This window comes from Amphibalanus amphitrite, unplaced genomic scaffold (genome assembly GCF_019059575.1).
Source record: "Amphibalanus amphitrite isolate SeventyFive unplaced genomic scaffold, NRLGWU_Aamphi_draft 001092F_arrow, whole genome shotgun sequence".
Classification (NCBI taxonomy): Eukaryota; Metazoa; Arthropoda; class Thecostraca; order Balanomorpha; family Balanidae; genus Amphibalanus; species Amphibalanus amphitrite.
This window is the reverse complement of record NW_024882586.1, coordinates 43,850-59,491: the sequence shown is the minus strand read 5'-3', so window position 1 is coordinate 59,491 and position 15,642 is coordinate 43,850. Positions and strand designations below refer to the sequence as shown.

The following is a 15,642-nucleotide window of genomic DNA, read 5'->3' as shown; positions in this document are numbered from 1 at the left end:
GGGCGATGAAAGTTACCGCGAGTCGATTACTCAATTACACCGGACACAGTGGGCCAAAAACCGAATTTCGGGGCCAAAAATCGAAAATCGTCTCTGAAAACCGGAAAAGCATTTTCAGATCAAAACAAATGCCCATTTCGGTTATAATGGGACCCAATGAGTCCAAAGAAATCGGTCGTTACTCAGGAACAATATGACTGTTGCATAGTGTAATAATCCACCTTGCATTGGCTAACTAATATATTTAGATCACGCCAAAGTAATGCCAACTACTGCAATTTTACCTGTCTATTTACAAAAAAAAAAATGTCTTGAGACACGCCTTCAGGCCATTTCGCTGAGGCTAGGCTAAGTGTTCAGCTGAGGACAGTGGGACCTTCGCGGAGCATAGAACCCGGGGCGGTGCATTTTACACGACCGCACGCGCCGACGGGTTACGGAGGCAGCCAATGGCGGGGGGGGGGGGCAGCCGAGCTTCGGAGGCGGCGGAGCTTCGGGCGGCGCTGTCGGCACCTCCTCCACCGCCGCCGCCGCCGCCACCAACGCCACCACCGCCGTACGGCGATATGACGTCCGTCACGAAGGGTAACCGGAGACCACCGGAGGACGGCGCACAGTCGACGCCAGTCTCCCCTCCCGACATCATGTGCCGACTGACGTGCGCTAGCGCCGCGCTGATGTGTCTACTGACGGTGACGGTGATGGTAGGGGGTGTGTTAGGTAGAGTTAGTGCCGCGCCGGCCTCTGAAACAGCTCTGGAGATAGACGCTGCTGACAGGGAACTGGACGTGGACTCTGCCGCCGACCTCTGCTGTCGGCGGGAACAGCACTTTGTGCCGGTGGGACTCGGTGAGTGGGGGGGGGGGGGGGGGCGGAGACGGATGGATCACTTGAGGCACCGACAATCGTCTGTTACAAAGCATATATCTTTAAAAAATATTGTTGATATGGCACCAATATTTACGCGAGCAGAAGGGTTTCGCACGTTTTACATGCTACTGTAGGCTCCGACCTGACGGAACGCCAAGTCGCTCCGTAGACGCATTGGGGTGCCTTTGCCAACACTTTGTTGTTGATTTTCGTTAATGCTTTCTAGTTTTTGTGTTTGAATGTGGAATGTATGTTTACAATATTAAAAACGATCATCCATAGATGATCGTTTTTTGTAAGATTGTCAAGTTCAAAACGCTGGCCTTCTTATGTTTACAAATACATATTTGACTTCAACGTGAGAAGGTTGGCCGCAATAGGGCCGGGGTAAGTTGAAACATGACTGCCCAAGTATATGCTTATAGCGTGCACCATTTCACCCGGGCGTGCATTTCATGCACAAATGCCGATCCCGGTCGAAGTTCGGCAAATGCATAGTGCCCTTGGCGTTAGAGCAAATATAAATGTGCCGTTACTAAAAGATGGAGCCAAATGAAAAGTTGTATGTGCTTTATAAATGAATCTTCACCTATATTATAGCATGTGACCAAATTTGGTACAGCTTCGTTGCACCATGCTTCGTTGCATAGTTTGAACGCTAAGTTCAGAAAGCCAAAAAGTGTAACGCATAGTCCCACTCTCCCCTAAGTCAGTACAGATCAGAAGCGGGCACGCTTTTTGAAAATTTGCATGATAATGAATTCAGCTAAGCCCGCACAAGTAGCCCACTCCTGGAATTCGACGGCGGCCAGGAATTACTTAGGTATATAAATGAAATGCTCACTAGTCGACGGGCTGCTCTTTAGAAATTGTAGCTGTCGCAGATATGAATCCGGCAGTGCATGTCAGCTCTCAGAGAGCTGGCGGCATCGCCCTCCTGAGGCGCTGAGGCTGATAACAGCACCGCGCCTGGCAAATGTCAGGGGCAGCATTTGCTAGTCACCCATCTCCTCCAGAAAACATCGACCATTCTCGATCGCCACGCACCCATCGGACATCCGGTGGGCTCCCGGTGACGCCATCCAGCGCGCCGCACCCCACAGTCTAGCAGTTGGCCATCAGATCGGTGCCGTGCCGGAATGGAATGGGTTCGGTCCAGGTGCCGGGAAGGATTGACCGTCAGCAGTGCCCAGTTCACGGAAACCCCGGATATATGGTGACCGAAGTTACTGGGAAGTAGAGCACAGCTGTTGGATGGAACCTATATCTGATGCGGGCGATGCATGCCATCCCGTCAAGTCTCGAGAAAAAAACGTCTTTTTCTGTCGGGATGTTATTTGATTATTGAAAGTGTTTGGTAATACAAAACCCATCTGTTTTTCAGCAGAACTGCATTTACCAACGACGTTCTCCAAACAGGCGCTATATGCTAAGCAGCGCTGTTTGAGTAGACGACCAAGCATACCCTCAGTAAGCTATCAAACGGTTTTTAAGGGCAACTCTCAAACGGATTTTCCCCAACAAGCCAAACTGACTCATCCAAGTATGGGTGTGGGCTTGAGGGGGTATGTTATGCCGACAAGTAGCGGGAAGTAATTGTCCTGCAGTTGCTCACACCAAATCGCCGCACAGTCAAGCTGTTTGCAGCAGAGGATCCGCTGCTGCAGCGAGGGCCAATCATTGTCTGCATAGTTACGTGGTTGGCCTTTGACCGTTTCAATAAAATGCCACCGGGCGCCGCTACCAACAGCCATAAATAACACATCGCCCCAGGAATAGAGCCGTGATTCAGAGGCCTTCGTCATCTGGTATTCAATGCGTCACCTGCAAATAGAAAACATATCCTACACATGTAAGCATAAGTTGGGAGAAGAAAATCTGCTCATGTGGGGGAGATAAAGTGGTATTTTTAAAACCGTTATAGCTGTTTACTTATGTTTAACCGTTCTAAGCCCGTGAATAAAAGTTGTATGTGGGTAGGTGCGGATCGAATACGTTGGTTACTTTTGTTGTCCCGTTCATCACTGAGTCCTCTTGTTTCGCAGACAGTTTCGGCGAAGAGCTTATAATCGACGTGGGCAAGTGTCGGCGTCATTGTCGTCACGGTCCGGGACGGCTCTCCAAGACAGAGCTCCTGCAGCTCCTGGACTCGCACCGCGATACGGATCCTGTCGAGGTGAGGAAATATCATCCACTATCGACTGTCGACTATCGGTAACCCATCGCCAACCAGAGATGTCAATCGGATACCAACTTTTTGGTATACCGATACCAAACCGATACCAATTTGGAATTTGATATCTTTATCATGATGCGTTTGGTATTTTGTTGGTATTATGAGCCCTTACTTATGTATAAGAGGCTGAAAAGTTGGTATAATGTTGGTATTTTCCTCGTTTTTCCAAGTTGGTTCGGTTTCGATATTTTGTCACAGTTTTGATTGGTATTTGGTTTGGTATCGGTATTTCGATTTTCTGTAATTGACATCACGTCGCCAACCATCACCATGTCCGGAATAGGATATGTGGAGTCTTTTTCATCCTATATAAACGGCGACTTTTCTCATTTAAGGTCTAAATGATCGGAGAACAAATGCGGCGTGGGTAAAACGCCCTATTTTACTATTTTTTCAATTTCTACCATGGTGATTCGCCGGAGCTCACTTCTTGTTGGATATAGCCCTCCTGAAGGCTGCGCTTTAGGTGCTGTTTGTCTCCTCCTCGGCAGCTGTTCCTGCGGCGGCGCGCGCGCCAGGCCTCCTGTTCAGGCCCCAGTCGCTGTCAGCCCGTGGAGGTCGCCCTGGAGCGTCGTTTCACCCCGCGGGGTGTGGTGGCCCGCGAGGTGACCCGGCAGTGCGGCTGCCGCCGGCCACCGCCCTCCTGTCGGCGCCGCCGGCAAATGGTGACCTTCCACCCGGGGACACCCCACCAGCGCCGGCTGGACGTGGGCGTCTGTGCCGGGCCCTGCGGCCACACAGGTCAGGACTGGGGAGTGGGGACTCCCCCGCAGGGACCGCAGAGCTAGACGTGGACCCTGTCAGGGGGTGCGACACTGATGATTGTGGATAACGGTTTGGATTCGGAAACTTCGCCACGTGTCCATTTTATTGATGAACGGTATCAGTACGAGGACAATCTCCCCATATAAACGACCGTAAATGTCGCCGTTATGAACGTGTCAGTCACGCTTGATTGGTTGAACGCTTTAAAAAATGGCCATGAATGTCACGTATCGTCATGATGTCACATTTTAACGGACGGTTTATGTGTATGACGTGCTCAATGAAAGACTTCTACAGTTGTATCGTGCATTCATAGAACAGGACATAACTATTATTTGACGCTCGGGAGTTTCAGTGTGGTTCATTTTATTGACAACCCTGAACTCATTTTCAGCGGACAGCTGTCTACCTCTGAAAAATAGAACAGTATCTATTCATGGTCCCAATGGTGAGTACTGAGTAGTGGCAACGTTCATTTAAGCTGATAAGCCCTTTAGCTTAAAATTACTGGCCTTGATACTTGAAAAAAGGACTTAAGTAAAATACTTTGAAAACAATAGACAAGTGAATGTAGAAATGGGAAGAGAGTAGTAACATTAGTTCGCCATTTGTTTTTGGAATAGGTAAAGCACATAACAAAAAGAAAAACATCGTGCATGTTTGCCACGTTTACTTATTTGACTTCGTCATGGGTGACACAGTACTATCTCATCCGTGACTTCGTCAATAGGCCAGCATGATGTCATGTCTTTGAATATAGCCACGTTAATTTATTTTAAAGTATTGTTATACCTTTGCATCATTTTAGGTGCCGAGGTGATATCTGTCATAGAAGAGTGCACGTGCACCCACGGCTGCTACAGGATGGCACTGATGGAGCAAGTTTACGACTATACCGACTCACGAAAGCCGCACATAAAGGTTTGTAACCGTGGTCACTGCCTGGCGATGATAAATAGTAAGCACATTTTAGGTACCTATGGCGAGGTATGTTTTATTCGCCAAAGCATTTAGTATTGCAGAGAGACGACGATAAGAAATATTCATTCATTTCTTACTTAGGTACCCATTATCTTCTTAACGTTGAAGTACCATTTATGTCATAGTCGCGTGCCATGCAATGTGAGCGTCGTCCATTTTCCGGCCGTGTTTCAGGTGGTGGACGTCGGCCAGTGTATAGGAACGTGCACCAGGGAGCAGCACGGACGGGACTGCGTCTACAGGTGAGATAGGTGATTTTAGCTGCTCATCATCGCGTAAAACACACGGTAAAGAGATAGTGCTAGCTATGTCACGATCTTTTGCTATTGGTTCTCTCACTTGCATCTGGACAGTCCTTTTGAATTCGATCTTTTAACAAAAATATAAGTTAACCAGAGATCATGCCAATGCATTGCCTTTACTGACTTGATTATGATTTGACCACGGTGGTCAAGTCATCGTCAAGTTACCAATATTTAAGTCGCTTCAAGGTATATGTAATGAACACCTGAATAAGCCACAAACCCGCTCAGTTTATTCACATCCGTCCAGCCTATTTCCATTATCCCAAACAGACTGACGACGGCCCTTGTCGTACGGCAGAGAAGCGCGGCAGATTGGTGTTATCTTTCTAAGCGCCAGCGCAGTCTCCGGGATACCTTCTTGTGCTGCGTTGCAGTTCCGTTCCCAGTAGTTCGCACAAGTGACTGTCAATGGCGTGGGTCGCTCGGCGTATGTGGACGTTGTGCATATTTACTCACATATAATATCTACTCACAAAGTGCAAAACGTTCATCAAGTTTGCTGGTTTCTATATATACCTTCCTCAAGCTTTTCATCATTTGTTACCTTGAAATAGGCATGTAAGTACCTACGTGTTCTATTGAAAATTAAAATGCACTGAGCTGTGCTGTAGAATGCACTCGAATGGATGTGCGTTAGGTTTTTCAACTGGAAACCGGTCTCCCCTAAAAGGTAAGCAACTTTTGGAACCCAAACTGACAACTATAGGTACTTCGTCGCACAATGAACCTAATTTGACGAAATCTGCACCAAATGCGAACCAAATGTGTAGGTACCTGATAGCCGTCATGAAAACGGCCATCTAAACATAAAAGATATCATTTCCGGCACCTTTAGCCCGGCCACCTGTCGACCGGTCTCGATCAATCAGTCCCGCCCGTATGCAAATAAACTGATGACGTCACTGGCACGAGAGCAGCCGGCTCCGTTTGTGGGCCGATAAATCATACTGTGTTTCCGTCGCGCGTGGGCGGCTCAACTTGTGAGTAGATGTAATTGAGTTTGATCCGGCGACCCGGGAGCGGTTCAGGAGTGTGATGATGTGTCTCAGGAACGCTTCTGTGACATAGAATACCGGAAATAATGCTAAATGGAGTCAGATCATGGCTAGCAGCTCGAGCTAGGGCCACTTGTTGTTAATTCGACCGGGAGGGTTGTTAGGCGGGTATAAACGATTACCTATATGCGAATCTAAAATAGGCATGACTGAATGAGGAACCGGGAACGGAATACTGTATTAGATCGAGGATATCAGGCAACCTCCTCAATAAATAATGTTTTCCTTTACCCATTCTTTTTTATTCACGATCTTGAGACGGTTCGTGTCAGTGCGTGCATGTGACATCAAAAGGCGTTTCAATTTTAAGTTAATTGAAGTTCTCTCTCTCTCTCTCTCTCTCTCTCTCTCTCTCTCTCTCTCTCTCTCTCTCTCTCTCTCTCTCTCTCTCTCTCTCTCTCTCTCTCTCTCTCTCTCTCTCTCTCTCTCTCCTCTCTCTCTCTCTTACTCTCTTTCTCTCTCCCCCGGTCCCCGCTGACCCTTACTCCGCTATAGTGGTGTCAATCGGAACTTGAATCTTCGGAATTCCGATTTTGTCCAATGTCCAATTCGGAATTCGGTTGGACAATGGCAGCAGGCTTTGGACAACTTTGGACAATCGCTTGCTACACCTCAACATTTTTAAAAAGTAGTCGTGTTTAACATTGATTGGCTATTAGAAGGCTCAGCTTTCGATATGCTTAACACTTTTGAGCTTGTAACGGTACATGAAAAGCAAATTAAATAACAGTGATGAGTGTAAACTATTGCGTAGGTGTCGGACCTCTTTGGACAAATGGCTGGCTTGGACATTTTTAGACGGACAATTGACGTAAGCATTGGACATTGGACGGACTTTGGACATACGTTTTCTGAAATTGACACCACTACTCCGCTATGTGTTCACAGCGATCCGGTGACCTCCAAGTGTCTGATGTCTCTGCAGTACCAGGTCCGCGGTTGTGTCGCCTCCGCTAGCAGAGAACACTTTTACCGAACAGAGGATGGCCGGGAAAAGTCTCTGGTCAGCATCAGCGAGTGTTCGTGTCACTGACCTTCCCGAAGCGGGCGCGGGTCTCCGAGGAAGGCACCGATTGTGGGACAGTATGAGAGGTCTACTATACCTTCTACCTGTATTGGCACTGAAAGCCATTGGTTATCTGTCCGTAACATGTGATCATCTGCACTGATGCACTGTTGAATAAACACGGCCAAGTTGTAAAGTTAAGTTAAACATGTCAATGTTGAACGCTAGCGAAGAACTTTCTCGGAGGAAGTGAATATACAGCCTTCATGCATGTGTTTGTGTGTGGAACCTAACATTGGGTGAATAACAATGCAGGCTTTTAGTAAATTTGAACGCGTTCGCCACTCGAGATTTGTTCTTTTTAATAGTTCGTTAGGATTGCATAATAACGCCTAACAGTGATGTTATTGTACATAGTACATACCTACAGTCAACACAATTTATCTCGCAGAAAACGTTTTCCTCATGCTGCTACTCTGAAAGCTGAGGTGCTAAGCATCCATAGATATAAGCCGCTTGAGCTGTTTATTTGTACTGCACCGTGTATGTGATGAGACATTGTTGCCGTTAGATGTAAATGTTTTTGATTCATGTCATGAGGCAGGCATGAAGTTGAATACATGACACCCTTCGCTACAACCATCTACTATTGAGTGTTGAACTCCTACCTATTTGCCGCCACTTGGTACACCGATGACCAGTTGATTTTCTGATGGTTTACAAACATGAGAGGAGCATTGCGAAAATGTATAGGGGTGCTTTCCAGGGGTGTCCCAACGGCGCCGTAAAATTCCCACGCGAAAGTGTTTGAATTCGCTTCCCCGCAGCTATGCTGTCTACATGAATATATCTACACGACTACACGACTGTGAAAGCATCCACCGACATAAGGATCTTTGATCTATGACAACTTTCCAAGCCCAGGGGGTGCTTTTAACGTTTTATATAGTAAAAGATCTGCGCTGACGTCACACATTCAGGGGGGGGGGGGTAGGTAATGCATTAGCCCCTCTGAATCCAAAGTGCTGCAACTTTGAAATTAGTTTTTTTTATTTGAGTCATTTCTCGATGTTATGAGTGCTCAAACCGGTAAGTGCAAGCCAGGGACCCCATTTTGGCTATCTCAACTCAAAACTAATGTTAAATAAGGTGGGATGGTCACTTTAACCCTCGCCCTGGCAGGGGGGGGGTCGATGCGACCCCCCCCCTAAGGTTTTTCGAAGATAGCGTAAAAACGGCGGCGCGCAGCGCCGCCAAATTTGGCATAGCCTATGGGGCAACCTTTTTACATATGACCTGAAAATTTCAGGTCCGGGTGACCTTGGGTCAGGTCACCAGGTCAGAAAAACCGGTACAAGGTCATGGTCAAATTTCAATTTTCTTTTTGCACCTGTCCAACTCACAGTTTTGCACTGAGTTCCTTCAAACTTTCAGGATGTGCTAAGTTCACCGAGTTGTATAACATATAGTTCGGGTTTTTTGAGGTCACCGACCTGAGGTCAGTTAGAGGTCATTACGTCGTAATGTTAAGCCTATGGGAAAATACTAAATTCGGAAAATACTGGAGTTATCCGCTTCGTTCTATCATTTTTGTGCTTTGAAATCACAGTACTTAACAGCAGGTCACTTGGTGCTTCTTTGTTTGGTGTACTTATCCATGGGTCAGGTCAAATGAGGTCAACTGAGGTCAAATGACGTTTTTGTCAATAACTTGGCACATAATGACGCTAGAGCTTAAAAAATGGTATCATTGTGTTCCTGGTAATCAGCCGAATCGAATGATATGCGATATGACGCAATTTGGTTAACTTGAACTTAATTTATAAATTTAAGTTTACTTAAAATTTAAGAAAAACTTTAAGTACACTTAAACAAGCTAAAAAGTATATCATTCGACGCGCCTTGACGTGCTGAGTTCACTGGTGCTTTTCTTTTTGCTCTATCTTAATTAGATCAAAAGTTATAAGCGAAAAACTTTTGACCTGTTTTTAGCGAAATTTTTACATTTATACCCCCCAAAACCCCCCTAAATATTGACCTAGAGCAACCAAATTTGCACAGGGGCGAGAACTCCAGGGGGCCCACCTACCTACCAAATTTGGTGTTTCTAGGTGCCATAGGAGCCAATCGCGAGGGGGGGGGTCGCATCGACCCCCCCCCCTGCCAGGCCGTGTTATGAAAAATGCCCTGCCAGGGCGAGGGTTAATGTGCGGCCACCTTTTTCAGTGGAGTCCGACCGTTGGATCGATGAGCTAAAGCTCGGTACCTATTATGTCACAAAAATTGGTTCTCTTGAACGCATTAACTGGCAGCACATTTTTTATTCGGAGATTGGTCAAGATGTTGGACATTGACTACTTTCCAAGGCGAAGGCACATTGTTCATCCGATTGTGCAAAATGGGTTTCTCGATCATATCATTTAGATATCATTGAAACTGTAAATAGGTATAGGATTAAGTGGGAGCTAAAGCCATAACTACTCTCATTTTTTTTGTCATTTAGTGAATAGTATCCGAGAAAAACGCACGTTAAATTTAGCTAAATCTATTAAGCGTGTCATAGAAACGTAATGATTGGGGAAGACATCGTGCAAGGGAATGATCAGAGTGTCGTCAGGTCAAGTGCCGGATGTCAAATTGTTGCACACTCCGTCTTCAACCGATAGGCAGGCGTACAAATCGCGTCAGATCCGTCTCCACCCGCTGCCGGCCGCGCCATTTCCGTCTCCACACACTGCCGGGCGCGCCAGATCCGTCTCCACACGCTGCCGGCCGAGCCAGATCCGTCTCCACCCGCTGCCGACCGCGTCAGATCCGTCTCCACACACTGCCTAACGTGCCAGATCCGTCTCCATGGAGCGGGTGCACCCGCTGCCGACCACCCACGCACGCTGCGTGTTCAATTTAAATGCTCACGGATGCCAGTTGCCACGCCTCATGGGTTCGAAGTTCAGCTAAAGCGGTCAGTGGTCAGTGGTCAGTGGTCACTAATCGGCCGATCCAGGCGGACGATACAGCGCATTGGACGATCACTGCCACAATCGTCACTCGCGACTCAGTGCGAGCTCCACCTGACTGCAGACTGAGTCACCAGCCGCCGCCAGCCGCCGTTGTCGCGGCCGTCGACCTCGACCGCCCGTTTCTAGTGGCGTAGGCCCGTCGTACGCGCAGAGCCAGAGGGATGCTCCGCCTAAAGTGGCGGAGCGTACTGCATCATGCATGCGAAAGAGCCTAAAGGGGCGCCTCTGATGGCATCCATGCTAAAAAAGAGGTTGGGAAGCAATAACAGTTTAGTGCAACGTAACGCTTGTCAGGCGCCTGCATACGCCCCCCACAAAAAAAAACTGGTGCGAGCAATCCGCACTTTTTATATAAACGGTTTCGTCCATGGTTTCATTGTTGCGACGCGCGCCCAGGGGTGGCATCATTTTCTTTGGCCTACCTACTAGTACGAATCCGATACGGAAAGAGGGGGTCTTTCCGCCGCCTATCCATCAGCCCTCCTAATTCCTATACAATATTTCGCCAACTACCATCCCTAATTTTTATTCTAGCGCATGGGGCTTCTTACCCCAGCAACACGAAATATTTTGGGCCTACCCCACTCTACTCACCTGTTAAACTCACCTGTTAGGTTTCCACAACCTTGGCTCGTAAAGGAAGGAGTGGAAACCTATTGCGTGCAGAGACGCGCCAATTCCTTGGGTGGGCAGATGGCTGGACCTCAGGCAAGGAATTGGAATGGTGCGTCTGCATTTGGTATAACACTGAAAAAAGAAAACTGGTGCGTGTTTTAAGTGCCAGAATCCTAGACAAGATGATCAATTATGTAAATGAGAAAAGAGGGTACCGAAATGTGATACGTTCTCGGAAGGAAAGGTCAGGATAGGTAACCTAGGTTAGTCCACCCGGTCCAGCTCGAGAAGGGCGGGCAGCAGCTACCTAGGGGGTAAGGGCGGAATATGATAGGTAGCCCAGGCGCGTATAACCCCGCCCCAACTTGGGAAGGGTGGGGCGCTTACCTGGGGGGGGGGATGAAGGATGAGATGTGGATCGTTTGCCTTCTCTTATCTCTTATCTTCTCTTATCTAGTGTAAGCTAAACACTCTACTGCCTACTCCAGTGTAAACTAAGGTTTGTTTCCCGAGAAGCTGCTTTTCTTACAGACAAATAATTTAGTAACTGCCTGTTTTCATATATGTAACAACTGCGTCATTTATGAGTTTCCTTGTTGTTGATATGTCTGTGCTTGAAGCGTTTTCCCAAGCGTTTTACGCAAGGTTTTACGCCACAGGCGGCCCCCACCCTCAAGGCACGGTAAATAGATACGCTAAGCACTATGCAAAAATTAAATTGTGCCTTGTATGCACTTCTAAAGGTTGAATGAGTGTTTTTACATGCCTTTGTTGAATGCTGAGAAAGGTTGGTGAAAGAGGAAGTTCACAACTTGAACTGGAGGAAAGTTTGAGTTGCCTCAACCTGTACCGTTTCATTTTATTTCATGAAATTTTTCATGATTTACCTTGTTTCTTCAGATACCTGGAGATATTTGAGCTGATTCTGATTTTTTTCAGCTGAAGTTGAAGCTGTTCCAACTTCCAGTTCCACTTTGATTTGCTGATTTGATTCCAGTTCTTCTTGGTGCTGGTCGCTGGATGTCCTTGCCCTGGTCTGATGTCAATAAGAAAACCAGGCAGGTGAGTATTCTCAATTTGTATGTGTTGTCAGTTATGTGATTGAGATTGGCAATATTTTTGGCTATAGTGAGTGGGAATGATGAATATCATTAGACTGTCATGCTTTCATCAATATTGATGGTGTAATCACCATTTGAAATCGCCCCCATGACTCAAAATTGAATAAAAACCTCACTGTATTGTCATAAAACATATATAGACCTAGAAAATTGGTTATTCTTACAGCATGCATCTCACATGCCCACTAGTTTGGGAAAAATTGTGCATACGATCAATAAATGCTGTAAAAAGTCGGGTACACTGACACTACGAGCAGAAATAACAAAACCTTATCTAACCTCACCTGTCCTAAGTCCTAACCTTACATAATGTAACATAACCTTGCATGACTGAACATGTGGTTGCAGGTTGGGTGTAGCTTATAAAGGCTTGTGTAAAAAGTATCATCATTATTGATGAGTGGTCTCACTTTTTAACCTTAGAAGGATGTGTTCTTTCTTTTCATGTTCTTGTTTTGTGAATTTCTTCAGTTTTCAAAGGGTGCAAACTGCAGAAGGAGGAAATCACCAGTGTTATGTTTTTTACAGGGTTCCAGGACATATATATATATATATAGTCAATAGTCATAGAAGGCATGATTTAGTGGGTATCAAATTTAAGTTATAATTGTTGTAAATTAATTTAGATCAACTAGTTAATTTTGAATTTAGTGTTGAAAGCTGTGCAGGAACATGAAGTGACTACATTTCACACTACACAGAGGGCTTATGTAGTCCTGTTTCTCTGCTGCCAGTGTCTATTGCTTTGGAAATCAACCCTAAGTCAAATGTATGTGATGACAGCTCCACCTCAGCAGCCTGCAGGCCACCAGTGGTCACCTACTTAAAGCTGTGTAGTGGATTCCTGTTTGCTTTTTTTTTTCTTCCTTTTCAATTTCATTTTATTGCTCAATTGCCTGAGCAGCAGTAGAAAGTAAGGAGGGAAGCAAAACATCATGAATAATTTGTACTCTGAATCCTTTTCTTCATTTGAAGTCCTATTTTTCAGTCATTTCATGCTTAGCTTAGTAGAATTAATGCATGTAAACATCTTCAAAATTGTTTTCCTTTGGAGGATTATATGTGATAAGCAAAGCAAAAGTGCTATGTTGGTGATCATCAGTGGGTGATCATCTTATGATGCCACTGCTATGATATTGATGATATTGATTGCAGAAAGAGCAGTTAATACCAAGGTTAATACTAAATGTAACTTGTATTCAACTTGAAAATGTTTTTCAGTTTCTGTTCATTGTATTTTGCTTAGGCACCTGTCATGTTGTACTACAATTGCTGGTATCTTATCACAGTCTATCATATCAAATTAATGAGACTTTAATGCTGGCGAAGTTTTATAGCAGTCCATTTTACCACTGGTGACAGACTTCTGTTATTCGGTTGATAAGGTTTGTCCTTCGAAAGCTCTATTGAAGAAACGCTATGTGTTAATTAACCCGCGCCCCGTAGGGGGGGGGGCCGTTGTGCTTCCTGATGGACCAACTTTCTGACACTACCTATGCTAAGACTGTTTCCTAAAACATTGTGTTTGTCCAATGCTAAAAATGTCTGACAAATTTTCTAGTGCTGCTTGCAAATGCTAGGTGCAGGTGAAGGCTTGTGGAAACCAGCTAGATGTTGTCCTTATGTTTGCAATGTTGTAACAGCTAGACAATGTGTCTTTGAGTTCTAATAATGTCATGATCACTGATCATTGGTCTGTGCTCCACTCCACGTTTTAGGCATTCGACTAGTGTCGCTGTACTGTGGATGACTCCAAAAGCCTGTGCTGTGATCTGGGGCCGGTAGATGGCTCTGCTGCTCGGCTGATCGGCCCTGCCGGCTTCCGTCAGCGTGGTGAACCGTAAACTCAGTGAAAGGTGAGGCAGTTTTCATTGTCCCCATTTCATCGTATTGTGTTTTCATGGGCGGGTTCCCATTTCATTCTGAATGACCTAAATGAATTACGCTTTCGCATTTCGATCAACATTTACTTTTCGCATTCAAGCCTGGAAAGAATGATGAAAGGCACAATTTTTTTTTGCGTCGGTTTGGTCCTCTGTTTTTTTGCGTAATCCAGTCATAATAACGCGTTTTTACCTACATGATGCATTTGTATTTTGTGACTAAATTCCCCATATTGGTGCCCCATCTCTATCAAATTTATTTTGGGTTCCACAACGACACGATTGCGAATTTATGGCATAGTTCGTTCTCCATATCTGTCACCGTTCGATGTGTGAGAGCGGGTAGGCTTCACCCTGAAGTCCCACTACCCGCCTCGGTCTGTCTTGTGATATTTTCCACCAGGGCACCACGGCTGCGTTTTGTCACGCTAGACAACGGCGGTGCCCGACTGCCTCGCTCCACTTTGGGGTGTCCCTTCGAATGGGACGGCCGCACCGGGACCGGAGCCCGCCTGAGGACGCTCCGATTGTCCCCCACGGCTCCAGACTGACCCACTTCCCCAGATTACAGTAGGCGCGACGGCTATTGCCGCTATTCCTACGACACCCATGTTCTAAAAATAGCGGCTCTCGGGCGGCTAGCGGCTTTCTAGAATCTGGCGATTGTGTGACTACGCTCCTGTTTGTAATATGAGTTGCATTTTAACTGCCAAACAATGAACTTGAGAATTTTCGAACTAGGAACCAGTTTTTTTTTTTTGCACTCGTTCTGACCGGCAGCTTCCACCTCGGCCGTACACTGCTCCTCCCCGTCGACGCTAGGTGATCGCCGTCGAACGCGGCTGAGTTATGCCAACTCACGGTGATAAGATGCGTTCGGCTAGAAGCCAGTCACTGGCGCCGCCCTTCCTGAGTCAAATATGCAGACGTCAGACGACCCTCTCACAGGTATTGCAGCGACAATATTGGGTCGGCCTTTCAGGAAGTCCATGAGACTTTGATAAATAATGTTATTCTCAGAAGGGACAAGTTAGTGGAGTGACTTCCTTGAGCTATTTGCAGGGAAATGCTAAGTGAGCTCTAGGAAGCAAAACTTTCCCATTCCGGGTTATCTCAATGAGCCCGTTGATCATGGTAACTTTCCACCGTTACCAGGACCTTTCGCCGGGTTACGGTGCTACTTTTCACCACTGAACATCATGCTGTTATATCCTTGAAATATCTGGGATATTCCTCGGGCCTTACAGTTTCGCCAGAAGCGCGCAAAGTGCCGACGAATTGCGGCGTCTCATCAGCCCTCGCCTTGCTTCGATAAACGTTACGCAATGGAGCTGCCGCTTTTGAGCCCACCCTGATATCCCAGGAGAACAGTCGCAATATGAGATCCTGATTCCTGGTAGTCAAAAGGCAACATTATGGAGCGCCGTGTGGCATACGACGCTGTCTTGAATATAAAGCTCTGGTGTTTGCATTCTGAGGAGTTGTGATGGGTTGTTTTGAGAATGACTTTACAATGTCTCTGATTTACTGTTCAGCTACGCTGAAGCTGATGCCATATTCATGTGATGTTTGGCGGTAATAACTTCGATTTTCGCACTGTGGACTGCTCGATTGTAAGTCAGCATTTGGGATATTGATTGCCCGTTGTAGTTATAAAAAGTGGTGCCACCATTTTTTTTCTATCGTAGTATCCTGAACTAACTTGACTGGATTGTGAGCCCGAATATTCGCCCACTCCAACTCTGTGCGTTTTGGAACCAGAAAACCGTCGACTCTGTTGCGCAA

General features: G+C 46.3%; 2 protein-coding genes across 9 annotated transcripts in view; both read left to right on the top strand.

Moving 5' to 3' along the window:
- Positions 1-699: 699 nt before the first annotated feature.
- Positions 700-7,807, top strand: LOC122370034. Its single transcript, XM_043345274.1, has 7 exons — positions 700-849; positions 2,916-3,046; positions 3,598-3,847; positions 4,266-4,319; positions 4,680-4,792; positions 5,027-5,094; positions 7,101-7,807. The coding sequence occupies exons 1-7, from the start codon at positions 702-704 to the stop codon at positions 7,243-7,245; spliced, it is 909 nt and encodes a 302-aa protein (XP_043201209.1). The 5' UTR covers positions 700-701; the 3' UTR covers positions 7,246-7,807.
- Positions 7,808-11,443: 3,636 nt separating this feature from the next.
- LOC122370031 (RAC-beta serine/threonine-protein kinase-like) overlaps positions 11,444-15,642 on the top strand; it is a 35,438-nt gene continuing 31,239 nt past the window's right edge. The window contains exons 1-3 of one of the 8 annotated variants that reach the window (XM_043345267.1): positions 11,444-11,535; positions 11,793-11,911; positions 13,693-13,830. The gene's annotated coding sequence lies outside the window, so the exon portion shown is untranslated. Of the gene's footprint in view, positions 11,641-11,792; positions 11,916-13,676; positions 13,831-15,642 lie in introns of those variants that run through there. The other 7 variants (XM_043345266.1, XM_043345265.1, XM_043345263.1 and 4 more) reach the window with 7 other exon arrangements.

Excerpts from the sequence above, each read along its gene's own strand:
- LOC122370034 (XM_043345274.1), top strand. The coding sequence starts at position 702 with ATGGTAGGGGGTGTGTTAGGTAGAGTTAGTGCCGCGCCGGCCTCTGAA. Across the intron at positions 4,793-5,026 it reads CACGAAAGCCGCACATAAAG|GTGGTGGACGTCGGCCAGTG; the intron begins GTTTGTAACCGT and ends GCCGTGTTTCAG. Across the intron at positions 5,095-7,100 it reads GGACGGGACTGCGTCTACAG|CGATCCGGTGACCTCCAAGT; the intron begins GTGAGATAGGTG and ends ATGTGTTCACAG.